The sequence below is a fragment of the Microtus oregoni genome, unplaced genomic scaffold (genome assembly GCF_018167655.1).
Source record: "Microtus oregoni isolate MIOR12 unplaced genomic scaffold, Mior012 000026F_ref0000081, whole genome shotgun sequence".
Taxonomy (NCBI): Eukaryota; Metazoa; Chordata; class Mammalia; order Rodentia; family Cricetidae; genus Microtus; species Microtus oregoni.
In genome coordinates, this window is record NW_024543085.1 from 19065765 (window position 1) to 19092634 (window position 26870).

Here is a 26870-nt window from a genome sequence, read left to right on the forward strand (position 1 = left end):
TGAGGGAGCCATTATAGGGTTAGCAAGAAACCTGGCTCTAGAAAAATTCCCAGGAATTCACAAGGATGACCCCAGCTAAGACCCTAAGCAATAGAGGAGAGGGGGCCTGATCTTGACTTGCTTTATAATCAGACTGATGAATATCTTAAATATCACCATAGAATCTTCATCCAGCAACTGATGGAAACAGAGGCAGAGACCTGTCTAGGAGCACTGGATTGAGCTCCCAAAGTTCAGTTGAAGAGTGGGAAGAATGAGCATAAGAGCAAAGAGGTCAAGACCCATGATGGATTATACCCATTGAAAGAGTGTACCTGAGCTAATGGGAGCTCATCAACTCCAGCCAGACAGAGAAAAACAAACAAACAAACAAACAAAAAACAAGCATAGGACCAAACTAGTCCCTCTGTATGTGGTTGACAGTTGCATGGCTGGGGCAGATTGAGGGGCTGCTGGCAGTGGTACCAGGATTTATCCCTACTGCTTGTACTGGCTTTTTGGAATCCTATTCTCTTTGGATGTACACCTTGCTCAGCCTAGATATAGTAGGGAGGTCTTTGGACCTTACACAAAGCGAACTGCCTTACTCCCTCTGAGGACTGGGTGGGGGTGAGGTGGGAGGGTATGTGGAGAAAATGGGAGAAGGGGAGGGAGTGGGAACTTGGATTGGTATTTTTTAAAAATCTAATAAATTAAAAAAACAAAAATTTAACAAAATCAGAAAGGAAAAAAAGGGTCATAACAGCACACAACAAGGAAATTAATAGAAGCAGGCCATATTATTAAAAACCTATACTCTACAAAATTGGAAAAACTTAAAAAAATAATGGACAATTTTCTTTTTTTTTTCAACCATCTCACATCAAGATGTTGGTTTCACCTAAATATATGGATAGAAGTATTTTTTTGAGGTTTCTTCTTTTTTATTTATTTTCTTTTTTTCCTGTGTTTTTATTGAGCTATGTATTTTTTTTCTGCTCCTGCCCCTTCCTCCCCTTCCCCTTCAACCCTATTCCATGGTCTGCATGCTCCCAATTTACTCAGGAGACCTTGTCTTTTTCTACTTCCCATGTAGATTAAATCAACATATGTCTCAATTAGGGTCCTATGTGTTGTATAGGTTCTCTGGGATTTTGAATTGTAGGCTGGTTTTTCTTTACTTTATGTCTAAAAGATACTTATGAATGAGGCTATATTATATTTTTCTTTCTGGATCTGGGTTATTTCACTCAATATGTTTTCTAGATTCATCCATTTGTCCACAAATTTCAAGATGTCTTTACTTTTTCCCCACAGTGTAGTTGTACCATATGTTCTTTATCCATTCTTTTGTTGAGGGTCAACCGGTTGTTTCCAGCAATAAGACAAATAAGCAGCTATATACATAGTTGAGCACCTGTTCTTGTGGTATGGTGGAGCATCCTTTGGGTATATACCCAAAAATGATATTGCTGGGTCTTGAGGTATATTGTTTCCTAATTTTCAGAGAGATTGTCATACTGATTTCCAAAGTAGCTGTACCAGTTTACACCCTGCCCCCCAGCAGTGAAGAAGTGTTACCTTTACCCCCACATCCTCTCCAGCATAAGCCATCATCAATGGTTTTGATTTTGGCCATTCTAACAGGTGTAAGATAGAGTTTCAGAGTTGTTTTGATTTGCATTTCTCTGATGACTAAGGATGTTGAGCACTTCTTCAAGAGAATTGCAAAATTCTGAAACTAGATTTTAAAATCTTTTATAATAAATATGGACTTAAAAGAATAGATGTTAGAATAATGATATGTTAAATGTTCAACAAAAATAATTGCCATAAAATAAGTAGAAACAAAAGCTAATTTAAACCAGAAAATGTAGCACAAATAGACTTCTTAGTTACAGGCATCTTAACGTTTTCCTCAATACTCTGATAAATGTACAAATGAGAAATTTGTTCAGGGATGTTAGCCTTCATAAACTGAGCATAATGTAATAAGCAGTGGTTGTTTCTGAATATGTTTTGCTGAAATTCATACCAGAACAGGGATCAATAATAACATATAAAAATCGAATAATATGATAACTAATTTTAATTAAAATAGCATTAAATAAATCATGTACAATAATAGTATGTGTTGTATTTTACACATCTTGCCCCTGACCTTTGAGTTACAATGGGGACAAAGTAGAGTAGAATCTCAGAGTCCTCACTGAGAAGAGCAGGGTAGAAATGCTAGTCAGAATTCAGTCCTGGGAGGATAGATGCTTGCACAATCTCACTTGCTGTTCACAGCCAATACCGTCACGGAAGGCTAAAATTAAGACCCTACCAGGTGTGTTAGTGCAGCTTTGTTTCAGGGACTATCAAATTCCAAAGGCTCATTTTAAAGTGAAATTGAAAGAGAGAGCCAGGCTAGAAATGAAAAGTAATAGAATACAAGTTTTTAAAAAAGCTTATGATTTTGCTATCTATCAGCCACACACTTCATTATGTTTTGCAGAAGTATTATTTAGGTCTCAAATTGTACTTTTGATAAAGTTAATGCTGTGACTGTACGTCAACACACGGTGAATACCTTAATGATGACTTGAGAAAGTTTGAAGCAGTCATTCTTTTAATTAATTAATTAGTTAATTTTAAGTGTATGTGTATGTCTGGGTGAACGTACATCATGTGTGTGGTATATATGGTGCCCATGAAAATCAGAAGAGGGCATCAGATCCCGTGTGACTGGACTTATAGGCTGTTGTGAGTTACCTAACATGGATGCTGGGAATTGAACTTTGGTTCTTTGGAGGAGCAGGAAGTTCCATAAACCACTGAGCCATCTCTCCAGGCTGCCAACTACTGTCTGACAATCTAAGCAAAATATTTTAGAACATAAAATCAGCCTCATTGCCTGCCCCTTCCTCTTTCTTGCCATCCCACTGGAGGTAGCTGTTCTAACCTGGATTGGAGGGAAGAGGGGCACTGTATCGTTTCCTCCTTGGGATTCCATTTATTGAGGTGGCAGAGGTTAAAGAGCAACAGACTCTCCATGGGGGTGGAGGAAACCCTTCTCAGAAAATCACCTATTGAGGGGCACCTGTGAAATGTCATGATAGGAGTTCTCTAAATCTGTCTTGGCTCCAATGTTAATCCACAACTTAGTGTAAGCAATTTGACAGAGGCAGATGGCAATAGTTTATCAAAAGAAATCTTGAATGATTTATAAATAAATATATATCTATATAAACAATATAAACACAAATGAATATAATATATATAATATAAAGAGGAAATATAAATAAATCTTGAATGATTACTATGTGTGACAGGTTGATAATACTTTGAAAGCCTCGTCAGTTTTGCTCCAATGTAGTTGAAGATGGAGGCAGATAAGCATTAATGCTGTAAAGCATTGAGTTTCTGAACTTATAGACAAAACTTGAGTTATCAGAAGCCCATCCCCTCTCTGCCTGGATTTCCATTTCCTTGTTTATAACAATAATAATATCTTTAACCTCTAGGTTATAGTGAAAATAAATCAAAATGGAAATTTCTTTCTGTACAAATGTTAGTGAATGTTATTGTAATTACAAAAATACATTGAAATTAACATACAGATAATGAGGTAACGTGCTTTAAAATGTTCAAGTTAGACATGGTGGAACATGTCTGTAACCCATCACTGGGGAGGCTGAAGGAGGAGAATTCGCGTTTAGGGACAGGGTGGGCTACACAGTGAGATCCTGCCTTAAAAACAAACAAGTTAAAATGAGAAGAAACGTTTAATATGGATTTAAAAAGCTTTGTGTGTCAAGTACTGTTCTAAAATTTTATAAGTGTTATCTTAGTTAAACCCCCAAATTGCTCTTTTGAGAAGATAGCATAAGTATTCTTGTTTTATATGAAGAGCTAGTAACTGGGAGAACAATTATATAGTTTTCTTAAGTAACTATACAAGGTACACTAGATCATCCATCATCCATCAATCCACCCATCTATCATCCATCATCCATCCATCCATCCACCCATCCATCCATTGTCTACTTTGCATATTAGAACACTGCTACTGTTCCTTGATTTTTCTTACCATAAACACATGATTTATTTATATATTTTCTAATTTACCTGAGGTCTGAAGCCTTTAATTCCTTTTAACATTATAATACATAATATATAATTTAATATAAAAATGGAAGATTGCTCTATATTGAGCTAAAACAGAAAACTAGGCTTTGGCATGCTTATTTCATTTCAAAAGACAACATTAGTCTACAGTGCTATAATATGTGAATGACTATAATAGCTTTAGAGACAATTCAATAACTAGCATATCTCTTGGCCCTACAATATACATACACAAGTACACACAGATCAATATGAAAGGCCATCTTCTAGAAGGGGCCAGTAGAGTGGACCATAATATAAAAAGATGACATCTGACTAAAGCCTCTGATTGGAGGCTTCTCACAGTTCTGATTTATAATTTTGATAATCATTATTCAATATAGACAAATATTGAAATAATAAGAAGAAATAAGGTGAAAACACTTTAGAATATATCATTTAAAAATGTTACCTTTGTTCTTATAAGTTTAAAACTCAAATATATAAAAATATACTTAAAGAATTAAAAAAATCTCTTTAGTACAAATTGAGCCAGGTGGTTGTGGTGCACTTCCACAGCACTTCGGAGGCAGAAGCAGGTGAATCTCTGAGTTCAAGGTGAGCCTGGTCAAAGGAGTGAGTGCCAAGACAGCCAGGACTGCTACACAGAGAACCCCTGTCTTGAAAAACTAGAAAGAAAGAAAGAAAGAAAGAAAGAAGAAAAGAAAGTTGGAATACAAATGGCAGAAAAAGAAGAGGACATAAGCAGAAAGATATCATATATTGGGAGAAACAACATTAAAATGCTCACATCACGGAAAGCTAGCTACATATTTAATGCCATTGCTCTCAGAATGTCAATGACTTTCTTCATTAAACTATGAAAAAGCTTCTAAAATTCATATGGAACCACAAAAAATTCCAAGTATCCAAAGAAATTGCAAACAAAAAGGACAAAGCATAAGGCATCACACTGCTTGAATTCAAAATATACCAAGTTATTAATTAACTGTAAAGAGACAAAGGGGCAGGTGAGATGACTCAGCAGGCAAAGGTGTCACCAACTCAGATGACCTGTGATCCTGGGACAGACATGGTGGAGACAGACATTGTCTCCACTTGTGTGTGCTGGTGTGTGCACACATAGAATCAATCAATCAACAAGTAGGCAGTAAAGAGACAGGCATCAATAGAATAGAACAGACGACTTGGAAGAAAACTTGCACTCACAGTCAACTGATCTTCAGCAAAGGTATGCTGTGGAATAATCTGTCTGTAGTACACTGTAAAGATTTGTCACTCGAATTGGTTTAATAAGAAGTTGGCTGACTGGTAGCCAGGAAGGAATAGCAGGTGGGACAACCAAACTAATAATGCTAGGATGAAGAAGGGCATAGTTGGCGAAGTCCTGAACGGACACAGAGAGAAGCAAGATGGGCATGCTGTACTGAGAAAAGGTACCAAGCCAGATGGCAAAGCATAGATAAGAAATATGCATTAATTTAAATATAATAGTTATTTAGTAACAAGCCTGAGCTATTGACCAAGCATAATAGTAAGTCTCTCCTTGTCAATCATTTGGGAACTGGTGGGTGGGAAAGAAAAGTCCACCAACAAAGGTACTAAAAACTATGTTGGAGAAAATTTTGAACAAAAACAAAACAAAACAAAAAACAGAAAATAAATGGCGCCGAAAAAGTCAAACACCCATGTGAAGAAGCTAGATTCCTGTGCTGTCCTCAACTCCAAAAACCAACTCAAAATGGATTAAACACACACACACACACACACACACACACACACACACACAGAGAGAGAGAGAGAGAGAGAGAGAGAGAGAGAGAGAGAGAGAGAGAGCGCCACTGTGAAACTATGGAGAGAAACTATGTAAACACTAGAAGAAAACTAGGGAAGCAGATTCAGATGTTGGAAGGGGCAAGTGTTTAGGTAAGACTTGAAATTCATAGAAAGCAAAAGCAAAAACGGACTAATGGAATTATGTCAAAAAGATCATATGTACAGTAAAATACCAGTTAACAGAGTAAAGAGATAACCTAAGAGTATGAGAAAATAAGTTGCTTGACTATTATGTATCTGCCAAGGGTTAACGCCAGAATATCCAAGGAAAACAACCCTAAAATTCATATGGAACAACAGAAACACCAACAAATAACAGCAAAACAAACCATAAAACTCTAACAATATTTGGAACCAATAGCCAAAGCAATATTGACCAATAGTATGTATGTATGTATGAAGCCCTTGGTTGGTTCTGTTACCATCACCATATAAAGTTGGCAGGCTGGGGTCTGCCTGCAATTCTTGAAGTAGGGGGATTAGAAGTTCAAGGTCATTCTTTGTTACATAGCAAATTAGGAACCTCATGTTGTAGGAGGCCGCTTGTTTGTTCCTGGCTGCTCAGCCCCAAAATAATCACACAGAAACCATATTATTTGCAATACTGTTTGGCCAATAGCTTAAGCATATTTCTGGCTAACTCATATCTTAAATTAACCCATCTCCATTAATCTGTGTATCACTATGAGGCCGTGGCTTGCCAGGTAGTTCTGTCGTCTGTCTTTGGTGGGGTTACATGGCTTCTCCCTGACTCTACTTCTTTCTCCCAGCATTCAATTTCGTTTTCCCCTCCTAGCTCTACTCTACCCTATCAGGCCAAGCCAGTTTCTTTATTCATTAGCCAATAAAAGCAACACATATACAGAAGGACCTCCCACACCAACCTCATTTCAAAGTGAAACACATACACATAAACCCAAAAACTAATTGTATAGACATGGTAGCATATATTTGGAATCTGGAAACTGGGAAAAGTGGATGTGAGTAGGAGGTCAGTCTGGACTATATAGCAAGACCCTGTCTCTACAAAACAAAATGTATAACCATAAAAACAATAACTAACTCAAACCAAAAATAATAACAAAGGCTAGGTTGGAAGCTCTGTTGCCAAGTCTGTGCTTGTTGCACAAGCATGCAAACCTAATTCTGGATTGTTAGCATCTCAAGGGCAGATGAGGAGGCAGAGACATGTAGCTCACTGGACCAACTAGCCTAGCGTGAATATGTGAGCTCTATGTTCAATGAGAGACCTTGTATCAAAGAATAACGTGGGGGATGACAGAAGAAGACAGACACCAGATGTCAGCCTTTGGTCTGTACACACATGTGCACATATGCATGTGTAGCTGATTAGAGCTAATGACTTTTCCAGTAAGCACCTGGACTTTCTAGCTCTATGAAAGGGAATGTTTTTTGGAAGAAGAATTGCTAGATCCATTTGTCTGAAATCTCTGATCCGACATCTTCTCCATGAAATGTGGAGAAAATCTTAAAGATTTTGCTGAAAAAGAGCTAAAATCTTCTTTCTGGGGAGGAAAGGCAGTATCTTAAAGAAAAACCTGAGAGGTCAAGAGGTCTCCAGAGGAGGAGGGACTGCCTTAAAAGCAAGTTCCTGTCAAGGAGATGAATGTCTCACTGAGGGATTGTGGGAGGATAGAAATGGCCACTTAGTCCTGTTGAGTGGACTGCACTGCAGAGGGAGGCAGAGTGGAAAGAAGAGTGGGAACCAGAGCCACCTGAAGGTTGTCTTGAGGCAAACGCATTAACCTCCCCAGAGGAGGTGAAGTACAGAGGGAACTAGGCACAGTTGAGAGTAAAGAAACTGGCCCTGGAAGTCAGCAAAATGAACCTCAGTGGAGAGTGCCATCCACCAACGCACTCAGTCTGGAGATGACTTTGAAATCAGACCAATGTTTTTCTCTAGTACTGCTCAGAGGGAATATTTGCTATAAAGATGGAAAAAAAGATCTAAAGAAAAAAATCAATGAAAGGCAAAGCAAAAAGCCACTGTTTCCAAATTCCCTGCATTGTGTTTTGCTTGGGCTGCAAGGCATTAATTATGCATGTGATTATTAACTAAACACCATCACCTAACAGTGTAGCAAAGGCGAGCCCACTCAGAGGAAAGTCTTGCATTCCAAGGAAAGGCCTAAGTTGACTTTAATGTGACAACCATCAAAACGGGTCCTGCTTTACAGTCACATTGAAAGGCTGTCTTATGATAGAAAAAGAGAGAAACAGTCTACTCACCTCTCTTCCCTGTGGGATTCCAAGGATTTGGAGCATAAGCAGAACAGAAAAATGCCACTATGTTACACAATATTTATAAAGAAGTCATCAGTATAGTTCCTATGTCTTTGCAGCACAGAGGAAGGTGATGCTATTGTGCTGTGAGTGTTTCAATGAAGTCAATTGCATGTTATGGATTAAAACAAATAGTATCTATACTTCAATTGTGTTTGACTCATTATACTTTTAACAAGCACTTTTAGTGACCACATTGACTCTGTTAAAAACATTATTATTTAATTTCTATTAAATACATGTGAATATTAGCTGCCTTAGCTGAAACACATACTGAAACAGAATATCTTTTCAGATTAAAACTATATAGAATTGCCTTGGACTCCGATGACAATCTCTTTCAGAACAAGACAAAGACGACGAAACATACCTATATTTTATCATATGATCATTTTCTTTGTAGCATGGCAGTGATGCTAGCCCAGAAAATATCCTCCTGGGAATTCATTTTAAATTATTGAAGCAGCTGTTTCTTCAGTTTAAAATAAAATATCCATAACAAGTTCACACATGACAGATGCAAGCTAAAAACTAGATTCCACAGTGTGAGCTAAAAGCAGATGTTTTGAATGATCATATTTATAAGTAGATACAATAAATCTTAGTTGCCTATGGTAAGGATCCATGAATACTCTTTTCGAAGAATTTGCTCAAAATATAGACCCTGTAGTTTCTCATATTTTTTGAAAACTAGATTTCATTAAAAATAAATATTCTATAAATTCACATATATATATATATGCTCTGTTTTCTTTTGGTCCGTTACATCTGCTTCTTCAAAAATAATAGCACTGTCAGGACACTAAAGTTTATTGTATTTATTTAATTCTGCATATTTCTTCCATTTAACTCAAAAACCAGGAAATTGTTTTTGTAGATAAACTCACAACTACAGGAAAGAGAAGGTTAAGTCTCAGAATAAGCAGGTTGGTGTGAGAATACTCCAGATCTGTAGTAAATGGTAATGTTCAGTTAGGACATTGGCTGGCAATGGGCTCAGGGCCAGAGCGTTGGGGAACACATAGAAGGGTCCAGGTTCCTCCCAAGCATGGTGAACAACAATAGCAGCCACAACAAAACAACCAAAGAGGTAGTGAAAACACACAGAAAGTTTGATATAAGGGGGAAGATCACAGTCAGAAGCCACACACTGTGAATGTTTTCGATTGTAAAGTTCGTCACAAATCTCCCATTTAATGCTTACCAGAACACATTTTCACATAAAACGATCGTATCATGGGGATAAGAAAGCAACTGGTTTGTCATTCCAAAATGGGTGTGTTCCAGCTCTGCCAACTATTGTTTATGTATCTTAGGGACTGATCTTCTCGGCTTTCCCATGTCCTTATTATCTATATGAAATCACACACACACACACACACACACACACACACACACACACACTCACACGCTTTGTAACATACAGGAGTCACATTTCCAGGAACAGATACACACTGAGACTCCAGTCATGCTGTCTTTTCAGTGCTGCCCCGCTATGGCAAAGCCCTTGAGGGAACTTTATGTTCTGGCTCTGAGTCATCACCTCAGCATGATGCTCCTCATTCTGCTGTAGGACTTCTATGCAGAGCTCTGCGAGATGAAGAACCTCTTCCAGCTTCCTGGCAGGACTTGCCTGGTTCATGGTCTCTGTATTAAATAAAAACAATCATAATGTTACCTTGAAAATACAAAGCCAGACATGTTCTACGATGTAGGGATGACTGGAGTACTGAAACAGCACAAGGAAGCACACTTTTGAGAGATAAGGGATGCGAGGAACACAATTGAATGCATTGTCTTTAAAAAGCCGGTTCACCAGATTGCAGAAAATATTTCACCCACAAAGCAATCACAGATCTGCAAGTGCTTTGCCATTTAGTATACAAGAACTAACAGGTGCAACAGCACATTAGATGCTCAACTTCTGCAACAAACAAGTTATAATTCTGCTCAAGGTCAGAAGCACAAAGAGAGCAGATAGCACAGTCTTTTCCTTCTGTCTGCATTGTATTATCAATACAATACAGTTCTCACCAGATGAGTCATTCCTGGCATTAGCAGACCGCGGGTTTTTTGTTGCTATGTGAATTCTCAGTTCATGGTGATCTTAAACCCGAGTACAAAGTCACCTAAAACAACGCTGACAGCTGCAATTAACTGATTTTCTCCCCTGTGTGTCTGCTGCCATCTCAGCCCACTTCCAACTGTGGGGGTAGCAGGTCAGGGAAGGGCAGAACCCTTCTTTGAATTTGAAGGTTCCTTTGCAAATTGGTGCAAAGGGTCAGAACACATTAAGTGCAGCTACCAGAAATTCAGCAAAAGAGAAGACAAAGTAGCTTTTTTTCAAAGACACCACGAACTGGCAGAAACTGGAGGTGCCCTACATGACACAACTGTCTCAAAACCATATGAAGCACAGTTTTCACTGGGAACATTAAGGACACCCTGCCTCGGTTCACTTTGTGTTGCTATATACAGAATACATGACACTGGGTACTTTATAAAGAAAAGAGGTACATTTTATTCAGTTGGGGCAGCTTTAGCCCGAGTTTGGGTGGCTCCATCTTCTTGGACTCTTAGCATGTTGCAACATGGCAAGGAACTGGGCAGGAAAATGGCCATAAGCACAAAGGACCATGGATGTGAGGTCATCGTACTGTGCAACAACCCATTCTTTCAAGAGCAAACTCTTGCAAACCTCATCTGAGAGGCCAGCATTCACCCCTCTAAGTGTGGTAGCCCATGGTCCAGTCACTTCCTTCTAGGTATTACACCTTAAAAGTTCCCCCATGACTCTGGAGATCAAGGTTCCTGTATTTGAGTTTCTGGTGAAAATACTCAAGCTAACCCAAAGTAAATCACAGCAACTCTGCCTTACATTCATGGATCTGTTGCATTGAGAAGCAAAGGCTAGTGTCACATGTCTGTTGAAAGGGAGGCTGTAAGGAAGGGAAGTCAAGGTTTTTAGAAAAATGAAGTTCCTCCTTTCCTCCTACTTCAGTATCTACTATGTTTTCTAGAAACAAATCTTTTCTTTCAACTTCTCCCCAAATCTCAGTTTTAAATTTGGAAGAGATTCTTAACGTTTTCTTGTCTTAGTTCATTCTCAAAGGGCAGGGAACAATGCCTTCTGGTTGGTGCTTGCTCATTAAACTTTTAATATGCTTTAAGTCAGTCAGACATGGCATGAAGTGCACAGGGTCCATACCATACATTCCCCTATAGAGGAGAGGCAAGACACTGTGTGAGAGGAGGGTTGGCAGTGATGTTGAAAAATGAGGATGGTTCTCTGACAAGTCAGGCACCATCAAGCAAGTGTTTCCCAAGTTTCATCATGTCAATTTTCCTAACACTTTTAAGTCATGTTTATTGTTTGTTTGTTAGTTTTTTAATGTATGTAACTCTCATGGTGAGAGAGATAAAATGCAATAAAAACAACTAAAACCAACAAACCAGCCAGTCAAACAAACAAACAAAAAGATGAAAGAAAGACTTGGACCTTGCGTGCTCTTACCTGGCTAGAGAATGTGCCAGAATTTGCTTCATCACCGTGGGCTTTAAGTAAGATGGGCAACTATTGACAGATGCTACAGCGCAAGTATTGTTGTAGCACCTCAGAAAAGACTGAGCTTTAGGAAAATGTGTTTAGTGGTTGTGTGTAAGAGATTCTGTGAAGTCTGTGTAGTAGGACGATGGGCTCTGGGACGACGACAGTAGGATGAAAGGGGAAGATACAAGGAACTCTTCCAAACAGTAATTCAAGCCCTGACTATGCCCACAGGTGCTGAGAATCACTGAATCAGACATTCGTTAAGCTTCCTTGTAATTTAGAAAATCTCTATTGACTAAAACTTTCGGGTTTTAAATGGGCTGGTGGTAGAACACGCCTTTAAGCCCAAAACTTGGGAAGGCAGAGGCAGGTGAATCTCTGAATTTGAGACCAGCCTGGTCTACAGACCAAGTTACAGGAAACTTTTGGGTTTTGTTTTGAAATGTACAATTTTAATGTATGTATGTGTGCTATGCACACACACAAAATACAGTTTTAAAGGATTAAAAAATAATATAAAATTCAACCACAGACAAAGAACTTATATTTCCTTACATACTTTAGGATATTGTTTACTGAATCCTCAAAGCTACCCTATAAGCTAAAGAATCAGGACTTCTGTTGTTAGATTCAGAGAGGTTGAAGCCACTTTTCAAGGCCATATAGCTACTAAATAAGACAGAATTAAGTCTTACCAAGTGCTCAGTCCTAGACACACAAGCAACATTAAATGGACTCAGTAGGTTGTATATACATGTGTATATACACACATATGTTTATATAATGATGAATCAAAGGAGATGATATCACAGATATGGGAGTTGAGGAGAATATGGAAGGAATGTGGGTGAGAGTAGAAGCGATGTGGATGCAGTGCTGATGAAAGAAATTGGAGAGAGACAGACAGACAGGCAGACAAAGAAGTAGAGACACAGAGAGACAGAGAATATAAATGTATCTCACCTTCTGTACAGTTTTGGAGGTTCCTGCCCTTAGTTCCATTGTTTGGGAGAGGCAGTATGCTTTTTTAAATTTCAGGGAAGCCAGAACTCAACATTAAGACTGTGTATAAACTACCAACAAACCAACTAATGAATAACAACAAAGAGAATCTACTGAAAAACAATTTGATTACTTTTCACTATAAATTCTCTGAGTAGAAATCATATACCAATATACAGCTTTAGCTACCAGTATGCAATAATGGAAAAGAAATGAGAGACAACTTATTTTTATTTAAGTGTGAATGTGTTAAATCAGCTTTTACATTTGATACTGTCCTAAACAAAAAAAAACAAAACAAAACAAAAAAAAACAAAAAACAAAAAACAAAACAAAACAAAAACATTGAAAGCATCTTGTGTCCTAGGTGAAACTCAAAAACTGTTTAAACATTTTATTCTTCCAAGATACAGTTTACTGAGAGGAAGGAAACTTTGTCCTTGAACATAATGGCCACTCTTAATACTTTAAATAAATAGCATTTTTTATCAAGTACAATAAGTACACACCCTTGGTTTTCACCCATTTTTTACTGCAGTACAGAAGTTTAATGCACTCCACAGTTAGAACTGTTAGATAACAAGGTTATCAACAGCTCCATTAAAGTCTACACTGAATATCTGAAGCTAGAATCCCTCTTTAAGAAGCTTTCTTCCACTCTCTTTGTAATGTTTCTCCCACATTACAAATGTTGATATTCCTCAAGCTTCACGGTAAGTTGTCAGTTGTTGTAATACATTTCAGAGAGTGACATTTTAAACAGGCATGCCCAAAACAGAGAGGTTCCTTTATGAATTTCAATGCACTCCTCTTGGCTGGGATTATTCTTCATTCTGGAACATTTTTCATTTTCTATGATAACACTCCTTGGCTCCCTAAAGCTTATTCTTTTAATTATTCTTCTGTATATTTAAGAAGAGCTCCCACTGGGGAAAAGGCAGGGAGATGGGAAGCTGTGAGCAGACAGACTGACTGCTTTGCTATGGTATGCTTTAATTAGGAGTCGAGACTTCAAGGAGCATGTGGACTCCTAGGATGTGCTCCCTGACTGTTTCCTGCTGCCATTTCTTGTCAGAGTCCCAAGTGGTGGATGAGAAATGATGTTCATGGGGAAGGTTGCAAGGGCACGTGGGAAAATGACTACGCACATGACTTCCTTTTCCCATATTTGATATGTTGATTTTTCATGCTTACGATGTAAACTTCATTTTAAAATATTTACTTGATAAAAATCATAAATATCCAGGTAAACTTTATGATTTGACCTTATCACAACTTGGTGAGATTTGTAAGTATCTGGAACACACATGTACCTATGAGCCATTTGTTCCACACCATTAACTCCTTAGGTCTTCTTTGTTGGCTCAGGACATTTCTTTGGGGCAATGAAGCAGTTGGAAAGTCAAATTTGTTATTCGTTTTCTGGCACTTCCTCTTGACATCCCGACCTTTGATGAGTGGCCTGGTGTCAGACCTAGGGCAATCGGACTCCAGGGACTCTTAAAATGGGCCAATACTCATGGGTCTTCTAACCTCCAGAGGGAAAGAAGATGGGAAATTAGATATCTTCTTTCCCATTAATACAAAGACTCCCCCTTCCCCCACCTGCCTGACACTGTAGAACTTGTGCGTAGGTTGGATGGTTCTGGGGTAGCCTCTGAAATGTGTACCGGCATAAATGAATGTAGACAGACTGTAATAATATATACAGCTTTAATGGGGAAATAGACTTACAGAACCACAGGTTCCCGCGGAGAACAGGAAAGCAGAAGGGGCAGTTGGGAGCATGCCTGCAATCTTTATAAGTAAAAAATATCCTCGGGGGACCCCGCCCCCTGCTAGCAAGGTGATTGACTGGGTCTCTCCTACAGAAATGGGTGCTCTAGAGCAGACAGATTGGAAGGCAACCTCACAAAAGCGTGGGAGAGGTTCCGAAAACTCATTGTCACAGATTTTTGTTAAAATAGTGCTTCCCAGATAACTAAGCAGAGAGAACACAACACCAATGACATCAGTCGAAATGATGCTATGGTTCCGGGATTGCCTCCACCCGCAGATGGAGCATCTTCAGTAGATGTGCTATGCATCAGAACTACCTGAAGGACTTTCTGAAACGCAATTTCTTGGCATCACCTCCAGAGTGTCTGATTCCACTGTTTTGGGTGAGGCCTGAGAATTTGCATTTTGAAATGGTTGCCAGGTGATGCTCCTGATGTCGGTCTCAGGAGCACACTGTCGGAACTATCCGCGCTCACGAAAGATGGAGTTAGACTCAAAGGTGCTCTGTATAAATCTATTTCCTCCCTTGTTCGAAATTAAGCTGTATCCTTTCATCCTTGCAAGTGTGTGTGAGTATGGACAGGAGTGTGATATGTATGTGAGCAAAAGTCAGAGAAGAACCTCGCTTCTGACCTTGTATGAGATGGGTCTCTTGTTCTCTGCTACATACACCTGGCTAACCAGCCTGGGAAGGCCTGGAGATTCTCTAGTTTCTACTTCCCGCGTTGCTATAGGAACACTGGGATTACAGGTGTACACTACCATTGTCATTCTCTGGGTTCTGGGGACCTGAACTCAATCACTTATGCTTTCACAGAAAGCATTTTACCCCACTGAGCCACCTTCCCAAGACCTCAGGCTCCATCTTTACATACACATCATTTAGTTCAAAGGTGATTTTTTTTTTCTTGCAAAGTCTGAATAAGGTTTGCATTTTTACATGTTTATCAGAAAATGACATTCATACCTGGGCAATTCTGTCTATGAATGAAAATAATCTGTAGTGGTATGACTTCCCTACATTTGCTTAGAATCTGCAAGTGTGTGATGCTTTAATTGTTTGAAAACAGTGAGCCTGTGGCCTCCCACTTCCATGACTCCCTTTGGGACCAACTCATTTAATGACTATCATTATAGCACAGTTACAAGGAATATTGCTTTAGAATTAGTTATACTAATAATACAGTGCTTTGGACGAATTCTTCAACAGTTACTGTCACATTAAAGACTTCATCTGTACTTGCTTTAACATGAATACATTCCTTTTTTAGGTCAACAGCAGACCATAGTGAAGAAGGCAACTGGAATATAAGAATTGGGCAGTCACAGAAGATTTACAAAGAGGGACTGCCATAAGCCAACAGGATGCGGCGGTTCATGAGTGACAGGCCACAACAGACGAGGAAAAGTCACTGATTTGATGTGATACTTCCTTTAGGGGAAATTTTTGAGACATATCTACACCCTCCCCTTTGCTTAAAATCCTTCAAATAGGGTGAAGAGATGGCTCAGGGGTTAAGAGCACTTGCTCTTGCAGAGGACCTGGGTTCAACTCCTAGTATTTACATTATGGCTCATAGTCATTTGCCGAACCCAGTTCCAGGAGATTCAGCAAGGCATATAGTCGGCGCACATACATACATGCAGGCAATACATTCATACACATAAAGTAAAAGAAATAAATACAAAAGCAAGGGGTCATGATGAAGGACTATGACAAACAGAAACTAACGTTTTACCATGTTAGAAGATGTTATAGTATATGGCTTATCAGAACATTACTAAAGTTGTTCTTTCATTGAGAGCGTGTGTGTCTCTAAGTTTCCAGAGGGAAACAGTCAAAGGCTTCCTAAGAAGCACACATCTCCAGCAGAGCTGCTGGGTTATGAAAGTTTCCTGTAGTTCAGAGGTTTCCTCTATCCATATAATACAGATGTGCATCTATATCCCATCCCATCACCAATTAGTCCGTTTTGTTTAGTGTTGGCTTTCTGGCTACCTGGCCATCCTCTGTAAGTAAGGAATCCTACTTAATTTCCCATACCATGATACTTGCGCAGGCTTTGAGCACTTACCAACTCTGCTCAGAGAAAAGGAGAAACCTGTCAGTTTGCATTACTCTGATTTGGAAAGAGCCTTCCTAATGCATCTCAGCTGCTCATATTAACAAGGTGATGCCGGAGCACAGGGCTACATGTCACTTGGTTTACCTGTTGACACGCCGCTAGTAAATAAACAGGGGGTTACCAATCAGGTGCTTTCAAGTTGTGACCTCAGAGAATGACAGGCTACGAAACTGCTTGTGAAAGTGGAGAAGCTTGTTATTGCACGGCAGCATTTATCTGTGAATCACATTCCATATGGAAGTTAAAAAAAAAAAAAGCCAGAAAGAACCAACAACAAATCCGTGACATACTGTCAAGTGAGCTGAGCAAACTGACATATTTTTTGAGACCTTTTAGGAAGCAGGTGTTGAATGCCTGTAATGAGATTTTCATGCATCTTCAGAGGAATGAGGGAAAATTCTAGCAAGAGCATTCAGAGTGTCATGCATTGTGTACCCCCCTCATCACGCCCCGGCTGAGGGACAGTTCCTGCTGGGGAGTACACGGAAGAGGCTCTACAGAAATGTTTCTTGTCTGTGTGGTGCTCGTGTTCTCGGTCAGAACTTTTTCAGTAGGCTCTCTTTTATCACAGGCTAATTGTTAGAAGAATGAAATTTTTTCTGGTTATAAGAGACTCTGAAAATGCTCAATATCCTGATTTATTATCGAGCAGCTTCATCCATTTCTATGTAAAAAAAATGAAGGAACTAAAATGGAATATGCCATTTTTTTTTTAAAGAATGTTAAAACAGTTTGTTTCGAGCTTAGGTATAAAATAAATGGAGAGGATTGACTAAAAAGGTAAAAATCATATCCTGGGATAGTTAAAAGGAACTACACTCCTAAGGTAGGGCATTTCCCTTATTATACAGGCATCCTAATCTCTCTGGAGACTAAGGTTTCATTCAGGAAACCCATTTTTCAGTCATTGTAAGCATCCCATCTTTCTCTAGGGATGTGTATTCCAAATTTCTTTCAGATGAAGCATCCCAGGCTCGCACACAGACTGAAATTTCTGCTCATTGACCATAGGCTCTCACGATGGTTTCATAACCTGTATCTGATAAGACAAGCCCTAAAGGCACTTTTTTTCCCCCTTTGGTTTTTCGAGACAGGGTTTCACTGTAGTTTTTGAGCCTGTCCTGGAACTAGCTCTTACAGTTCAGGCTGGCCTCGAACTCACAGAGATCTGCTTGCCTCTGACTCCCGAGTGCTGGGATTAAAGGAGTGCACCACAAAAAAGGTTCATCAGTACTCTTCTTTCTAAATTTAGATTTATGGTAGACTTGGAGTTCATAAAAATATAATTTTGATGAACAAAAATTGAATTTATGGAGCTAATTTAGACTTTGATTGTGGCGAAAGAGCAGAGGCTCTTGGAGTATATTTCATGGACTACTGGTGGTGCACAAGACCTTTCAGAGCTTATAAATTTTAATTTTTGCTTTAGAAACTCTGCTGACATTTATACTAATCATACAGAAGTAACAGGAGAAAAACCTGCTATCACCTTAGTGTGATTCATGAACCATGCTGCTAAATTTAATTCTTCACCACCAAAAACTTAAGAAAAAGGGAACAGTTTCTTCCAGATACAACAGGGCAGCTGTATGCATGAACTCAGAGGTTTTGTGACCGCATGCGTAAGACCTGTGCAAGTTCTAGTCAGAGAAATCCCAACATGGGGAAGGGAGATGGGCATGAAGTCCTACTCTGAGTCAGGGAAGCGACTGGCTACTGAGAGCTAGTAGGAGAGAGTGTCAGTTTTCATTAACAGCCCCAAAGGCCACCTGAGAACATAGGGGCAGCAAAAACTGAAATTGATGGGGGTAAATAAAAAAAAAAAGAGGGCATTAGAGTTGGGTGGGTAGGAAAGAGGGGGTGTATCTGAGAGGAGTTGGGGGAGGGGTGAATACGGTCAAAACGTCTTGTATGATGTTCATGAGTAACAAGTCATGAAACATTACAGTACTTGTCAATATTAGAAAGATAATTCACTGAATATGTTTTTCCCTAGTATCATTATGTGAAGTGAATACTGACATCATCACTTCCAATGGCACTGTTTCATTTGATATCTCTTATGTATTCCTCAGGAGTCTACTTATTGTGGCATAAGAGCCCAGCTCTTTGGAAGGCACAGAGAATGGAATATGGGACAGACCATGGCAAAATCTCTTTTGGGAGTCTGAGGAGGAAGGAATTTGAGCTTTCTGGCAGATCTACCAGGCAATATATCACAAGATACTGCAGTAGATTATTTACGAATCTACTGTGATCCCTGTGGACCAGGAATCACCTTTAATCTGTTATGTTTAAAAACGAAAGTACTTGCACAATAATCTCCTTGGCTTGTAACCATGTAAACTTGGGAATTTGGATAGCACAGAAGTGCAGGGGTAGCTCACCCAGTCCGTTCTTGTTTCTTATTATCTTCACACTTTAACAGAGGTAGAAATGTCTTACCACCAGGTACAACGCATGCTTGAAAGCCACACCTCTGAGAGGTAAGAAGTAAAGGCAAGGGAAATCAGGGGAAGACTACTAATTCTCTGACAGCAGCTGAAGAGGTGTAGAGTTCAGGGTGCACATTTTGAACAGTGATACCATGTCTAAAAATAGAAGGGAAAGATCTAGAAAGAAGATACAGGTACCATTCACAGGAAGAAGAAGAGATACACAATGACGCAACAATTATCTGAAAAGATATGGGTGGAGTTGGGATCAGCATTACAGGACAAAGAACTGGCTCTGAAGTGGATGATTACTTGGGTTCCCATCAGGGACAATTTTTCCCTTCCAGGCTAGACTGACACAGGAACTCTATTTGATATTTAAATGTTATGTGCCTTAGGATGATTGAGAACACCCGGCGCCTCTCATACTTGTCAGCATAGCGGGCTTCAGCTTTCTGATTCCTTACAAATATCCACACCCTTGCCACTTTAGTTCTTTAGCACTAGAGGAGAGTGATGGTGAGATTCATTCCAATTTGTGGGTGGATCCCCAAAACCAAAGGGGACATGAGGAGTTTACAGTAGTCCTAAATGGAGAAACATATCCCACCACTGTTCTGAACCTACACTCGGGAAAGCAGGAGGGATGCTGAGTGAACGCACACTTGGGACCAATGGAATGGATTTAAGAGTGCAGAAGCCTCATTCTCCCTGACACTGTGGACACGTTCTTGAAAGTGTTGCAAACCTTATTTCATGTTTCTGCAATGGACAAGCGCACATCCCTTTTCCTCATTTGACTTCTCGCACAGTTACCTGAATGTGCAAGAAGCAACTGGTCCACTGCACACCAAAGACTTTTCTTTGTATTGGAAAAACTAAAGCTACACACAGACTCCAAAACCTTGTTAGGAACGAGCAGGCAATACATTCATTTGCCATTTCTGGTTAGTAATACTTGCAGCCCCTGCTTATAATGCCTCCAAACATCTTTTCATCCATAGGAATTAATCTGCCTATGCTGTAATAAGCTAATTAGTGGGAATATAAATTACATAGCATGGGGTATTTTCTTCTGTAGCTAATGAATAGGTGGAGAAAAGTTGAAGCAAACAAACAGACAGAATCCTTGTTCTTTCTAAACCAGAGATAGGAAAGGCAAAGTGAATTAGTATTATGTTTAAGTGTAAACTTAATAGAATATAATCAATCTGGCAGGATCAATGATGTTCAATTCAGTATAACGATAAAAGCATATTAATAATAATACTTTTATTGGATTATATTACCCGATGGAATCAAAGCAATATAAGGCTATTAGGAAAAATGTATCTTCTTAGGTAATTTAAGCATGTGATTACCATGTGAAAAATACCCAAATCTTTAAAAATACAGTACAGAAATGAAGCTTGATGTGATCCTTCAGCCAGTGGTCACAACAGGTAGACCAGCGTATCCACCAGATCTTTACAGTGTGTTCATGAATTTCTTTTGCTAAAAGCTTTGGGGCACTAAGAACTCAAATTTGAATGGCTTCCTCAAAAATGTTATAAAATACCATTTCTTCCTTTTGTTCTATTATCAGAGATTGTTATCTATTGGTGTACCACTAATTAGCAGGTGGTTTAGAAACAGAGATTTTACTGTGTAAAAGATCCTATTATTTCTAACACAGAGTTCAAAAAGTCAGATGGGAATTCTTCAATTACCTGTTGATTTCTACTGGGTCAAGACTCAGTAGTCTTCAGTTTATAGATTATTTTCTGCTAAGGGTTGTCATGCTTTGGAAAACGTATTTTGTGTCTATCATTTAGGTTGCAGAAACATCAGTTCATGCTGACATCTATTTTTAAACTTTAAATTAATTTTTAAAATCTTGTGTATATGCATGTGTTTGTGCATATGTGTAGTGACAGCCATCTAACACTAAACAGACTTAAGCTTTTAAGCCAGCACATCCAAGTTCTATGAGAGGAAATGATCACTATGTTAGAAATATTGGCAAGAGGCTACTCACTGCTGACAAGACACTTTCAACAACGGTGCTGTTTTGAATATACCTCTTTCTCTTGGCACACAGATCTTAAGCAAACTCTACTTATTTAGTATTTATCACCCTCGCCTGAAAATGTAGTGTAGTGCTAAATTAAAATGCCACCCAGATGGCACACACATCCTCATGACGTAAGGACTGCCACAGTGCGACTTCTTTTCTCCAAGAGAGTAAGCACAGAGTCTCCTGGGAAAGCATTTCTGTGCCATTCAACTGGTACTCTGGAAATGAGTCCACTGGGGATTGGATCTGGGAGCCTAGCAACGCGAGGACCCAAATGGGTCTTCACAGCACAACGTCCTCTCCCGTTCCATCCGTGCCAAGCATCTCCAAAGGCCTAGATTCAAAAGCACCTATTTAATAAAAATCTATACCGGAGAACCATGTGAAGGCTAGCTCTGAGAAGCATGCGTACATTGTAAGTCACAATACAAAGCACAGTTCCTAGAGTATCACAGGGACTGATGTCTTACGTATTACTGCTGTTCTTGTCTATAAGAAACACATTGAACTAGATAATCCAAAGGGATTTTTCATCACAAACAACACCTACTTTGTGTTATCAATCCATTCAATTTAAGAAGAATAAGCAATTAGGAAGGTAAGGTTTAACTGTCATGATGAATTCTAGATTGTAATAAGTTAATCTCACTGTTACAAAACTAGCAATAAAAGTAAACAGATTTTTTTAAAAAACATTGGTTTTGGTACAATGTAAATCAAATGTTACTCATGAGGTATAAAAATATATAGAAAATATATATAAAAACATAAACCTAATTAACTAGTATTTCATGGTCCCCAAGTTAAATAAGAATTACATTTCCAAAATTTCAAATGTTCCAAGTGAACTAACAGCTCAAAGGAAACATACAATGCCCAAGAAGGAGAAACATCAAATGAGGCCATTTGTTTTCATCAAACACATGTGCTTCCAATGGACAACAAGAAATCCCAGAGGATAGATGAAACTGTGAATCACAACCGAGCAGCATGGCGGATCATGGAACAGTGGAGACCATGGATTGCTGCATACTGTCTATGCAGCTGGAACCTGTGCCTCCTCCGATCCCGCACTGGTGTCATTGCTGCCTCTCTCTCCTGTAATCAGAGCATGCGACTCTGCTTTATTTTCCAATCCTGTCATTTTTAAGTGGCTAGTTTTCGCCCTGTATTTTAATTATTCAGTGATTGGTTTGAATGACCTTTCACAAGGCAGCTTGCCAGCTCATGGATGTTCTTTCTGCTGCAGGTAGCCAGACAACTGTCTGTGTTGGGAGCTCATTTGTTCATTCAATAAATATTTACTGGGTTCCATGCATGTGCTGCGCCTGGCACTTCACTCTAAACTGGGGGATGAATCCGTTACTGAAATACATACCCCTCTCCTCATGGCGCTACCACTACAGGATGGTAAATAGGAGGAAGGAAGGACATTGTCTCCTCTGATTTTACAGACAGCAAGAATTTTTAACATGATAACTGAGATGAATGTGGAAATATTTAACTAAGTGAAAATGTAATGATGCCAACTGTTCAAGAGGAACACAGTGAAGGAGGAACGTACACGGATGGAAGCCCAGACACAACGAGCTTTAATGGCCTACTTATAAGGTGTGTGACTCTAAATACGTTGTTTAGCCCCTCACTTGATTTCCTGAAATAATACGCCCCACAAAGTTTCACTGTAAGCGGTAAATGAGGTGATGTCTATAAGCTGTTAGAAAGGTCCTATCACAGAAACTTTGTCTCATATTAGGTAAGTAACTTTATTTTGTAAGTAGCAATGAAAGAGTATTAACCATAGCTTTTGTAAGATGGCTGAGAAGGGTGTTATAAAATGTTATCATTTTCAGTCTGAAAGTCTTAGAGGCCCAGCAGCCAGTGGAGAATGAACAGGATGCATTTCTGGGTCTCAGAGACCAGGCAGTATTCCAAAGACACAGAATTTTGATAATGGTAGCACAACTTCTTCTTCTGAAAGTCTCAGTGACTTCTATAAAATACCCAATTTTTGTAAACTTCTAAAACATGCAGACTGACAGACCACAAAATCATAAGAAATCTTGGGCAGACCTTTCTTCTTTCCTAGGTAGTTCAAGAGATTTTTTTTCTGAAGGATACATAAATAGAAAGATTTTTATTCACTTTTAAAATCACCCTGGGTCATGTATCAGAAATCCTCCTTGGGCTGACCTACTACTAAATGCAAATAAAGGAATATACATTTCTTAAAAATCTTTCATTGATTTAGAACACTTCCTCAGATTTCTGTCAATCCACCTACATCAAAGAATATATTTATTTTTATTTTTATGTACAAGCATTTAACTTTAACAAAATTATTTCTCTTAAAACTGCTGAGTTATCCAGGTAAATGGGTTGTAAATAGGAATGAAGGGTAGGTGTCCTATCAGGGGCAGCGAGGTATATAGCGAGGATTGTTTCTTCTCCTCCTATCTTTAGCCACATAGTACAAGTGCCTCTGTTCATATGTCCTAGCAGTGCACTGAGATCTCTCTTTATTTCATAGAAGAAACAAAGCCCCAAAGGCTAAGGATCAGGATACAGTCTAGTCTGGGATGGATGACATCCATCTACAAAAGTGGGAAAGGCCTGAAACTGAGAAGTTTCTGAAAGGCAAAGGATACAGTCAATAAGACAAAAAGGCAGCTTACTGAATGGGAAAAGATCTTCACCAGCTCCACATCAGACAGAGGACTGGTTGCAAAAATATATAAAGAACTCAAGAAATTAGATATCAAAATACCAAATAATCTAATTAAAAATGAGGTACTTCTAGAACTAAGCAGAAAATTCTCAACAGAAGAATCTCAAATGGCCAAAAGACACTTAACGAAATATTCATCAGGGGCTGGAAAGATGGCTCACTGGTTAAGAGCACTGGCTGCTCTTCCAGAGGTCCTGAGTTCAATTCCCAGCAACCATATGGTGGCTCACAACCATCTGTAATGAAATCTGGTTCCTTCCTCTGGCGTGTGGGCATATGTGGAGGCAGAATGTTTTATACATAATAAATAAATAAATCTTAAAAAGAGAGAAATATTCAACAGCCTTAGCCATCACAAAAATGCAAATAAAAACGACTCTGAGATACCGTCTTATACTTGTCAGAATGGCTAAGTTCAAAACCACCAATGATAACTTATGCTAGGGAGGATGTGCAGTAAGGGGAACACTCCTTCATTGCTGGTGGGAATATAAACTTGTGCAACCACTTTGGAAATCAGTACGGCGGTTTCTCAGAAAATTGGACTTGGGATTGCCTGCGTAGCTAAAAAGCTTTCTCATTTTTGCTCATTTATCCCTCCCAGATCTGTCAAAGGGCATTTGACAACTTAAGGTGCTGTTCTTTAACAGGTTTCATAGTCCAGTATTAACAGATTTCAAGTGTATCTTCAGAGGTTCAGAGTTCCCAGTTTACTTTAATTGTATTCTAAAATGTACATACCTTTTAACCTAAAGCAATAGCCTTTTGCTATGATGTAAATCTGTTCCAGTTCTCTTACAGGTTCCTGGGAAAGTTCTACTGCAGTATCAAAATCAGGTCTGGTAAAAAAAAATAAATAAGTCTCCAGAGCCTTTTGCTAACCCCAGACAGTTGCAAGTATATTTTACAAGTCACTCCTACTGTCTGGGCCAAGACCAACTCACAAAGTGTTCTCCAGATAACACCAAACACCTGCACCACCTCCTGGGACTTTACCGTTGGTACCAACTCTCCCAGACGAAGGGCACCTACCGACTTAAATCTGGTTGTATCTGATACACCCGAGCCTCATCTGTCCAAACAGGGGCTTCCCTATTCCATTCTTTATGGCAGTTAATGCATAGACCAGTAATAACATTTTCTTTTCTCCTAGCTACCTGCCTTCTCTTCTTCCTCAAAAAGCAGCTTCCTGAGGACTCCAGGATGACAGCAAATTGGATGCCACCCCAGCCACTCCTCTCGCTGAGCGTGAGTGTGCCAACTCTCATCTCTCCCCCCCTCCCATATGGCCCCATGCCCGCAGGAAGTAGCCAGAGTTGAGCCAACACCCATTTATCCAGAGAGCCTAAAATGTTAGTCATAAATATCACCTAAGCTCCTTGTCACACCCCTATATCCAAAGAGTCTGGAATGTTGGTCTGGACTCCAATTTTCAGCCTGCCAAGCACTTGGACTCCAACTCCCAGCCTGACAAGCGCTGGCCCTCCTCTCCCTTTGGGAGGGTCACGACCACTCACACAGGGTATTTAGGGTCATGCCTGAGCAAGGAACATGTGGTTTTGGGTTTGCTTTTGTGCTCCCTCTGTCTTTCCCTTGCCTTGTTCCCGGCCACCCGGGAGTGTGCTGTTTATTAAACATGGGCATTTGATTTGGCTTAATCTGGTTTGATTGGAGTTCTTTGCACTGGTGGAGAGGCTTTTCTTAACAGGTATATTTTAATATATTCTTAATAATGTATTTACTTACTTATTTTCTGAGTGTGCACACTACACATGTGAGAAAGCCTGTGAACAACCTGAGGAAGTCTGTTCTTTTCTTTAACCATATGTGTTCTGGGGAATGGGCTCAAATTGTCAGGCCTGGAGTAAAGTGTCTTTATCTGCTGAGCCATTTTTTTGGTGGCTTCATAAAATATTTTGAAAGAGTTTGTTAAAAAACAAACAAACAAACACAGGACTGCTGATATTGTGTGGACTGTCATGTGTGGAGATGATAAAAATCTCATTTTATTCTAATTACTTTTTCTCAAGTGCAATCAGTAACTGTTGTAGGGTGTCTTTCTTACCCCCCTTTGCGTCTCAGTGTTTTGTACCTGTCACATTTCAGGACTCAGAGTCTAGAAAGTAATAGAAAAAGCTTCCCGCTCCTCACCAAGAAATAGAGCCCTTAGTAGAAGATGTGCGCTTTAAAATGAAAGAATTTGTCTATAATACTGCAAGAGGATGTGATATGAATATGGTTTACCCACTTGTCTCATGCACCATTGTTTCCAGATGAAAACTAATTAACAAAAGTTCAAACACTGACTCTATCAACAGGTTAGGTGCCCATACATAAGAGTTAGAAGGCAATAAGCATTCTGCTTGAAAGAGTCTGAAGGGGTGGGGGGGACAGGGAGAAAGTATAGAAAATGATATACACAGTTAAACTGATTACAGTTGTGGTAAGGAGTTAAAAAAAAAAAGGAAGAAGACCGTTAACATTTCAGAGATTCAGAAACACCTAAACCCATACACATACCCCCCCCACACACACACCCACACAATTTCCTAAGACAGGGATTACAGCCTCTGTTCATTTGTTCAGAGTTAAGGCCATCTTCCTTTTGCTTGATAGCAGTTTTGTTTTTATTCTCATGCCTGCTTTCAAACTTGAGAAAGGAAGATAGTTCTCACTTCTGTTTGTGAGAACCCTTCAGATATTGGTAAGCACTTCCAAATAAGATGAATATCCATACTTAATACATAATGTATAACATGTATGGCATCTAGTTTCTTATCTTAAATTCATATAAAACTACTGATCATCTTCCAGAGACAAATAGCATATATTTCCCCTACAAAGCATTAGCAATAGCTGTAAAAAAAAAATTCAAGTATTTTAGCAAATAATTGCAAAAAATAAACAAAAGTATTTTTAGTATCCTAGTGAAAGTGATCAGACAATTACTCTGACAGGGGAG

General features: G+C 39.2%; 1 protein-coding gene across 13 annotated transcripts in view; it reads right to left on the reverse strand.

Moving 5' to 3' along the window:
- Nucleotides 1–26870, reverse strand: part of Cadps2 (calcium dependent secretion activator 2) — a 521450-nt gene that overhangs the window by 85891 nt on the left and 408689 nt on the right. For 7 of the 13 annotated variants that reach the window (XM_041675416.1, XM_041675425.1, XM_041675420.1 and 4 more), the window contains 2 exons: nt 9776–9879; nt 8179–8187 (listed from right to left, as the gene is read on the reverse strand). In XM_041675416.1, coding sequence (XP_041531350.1) covers nt 8179–8187; nt 9776–9879 — 113 coding nt within the window. The remainder of the gene's footprint in view (nt 1–8178; nt 8188–9775; nt 9880–26870) is intronic. The other 6 variants (XM_041675424.1, XM_041675418.1, XM_041675426.1 and 3 more) reach the window with 1 other exon arrangement.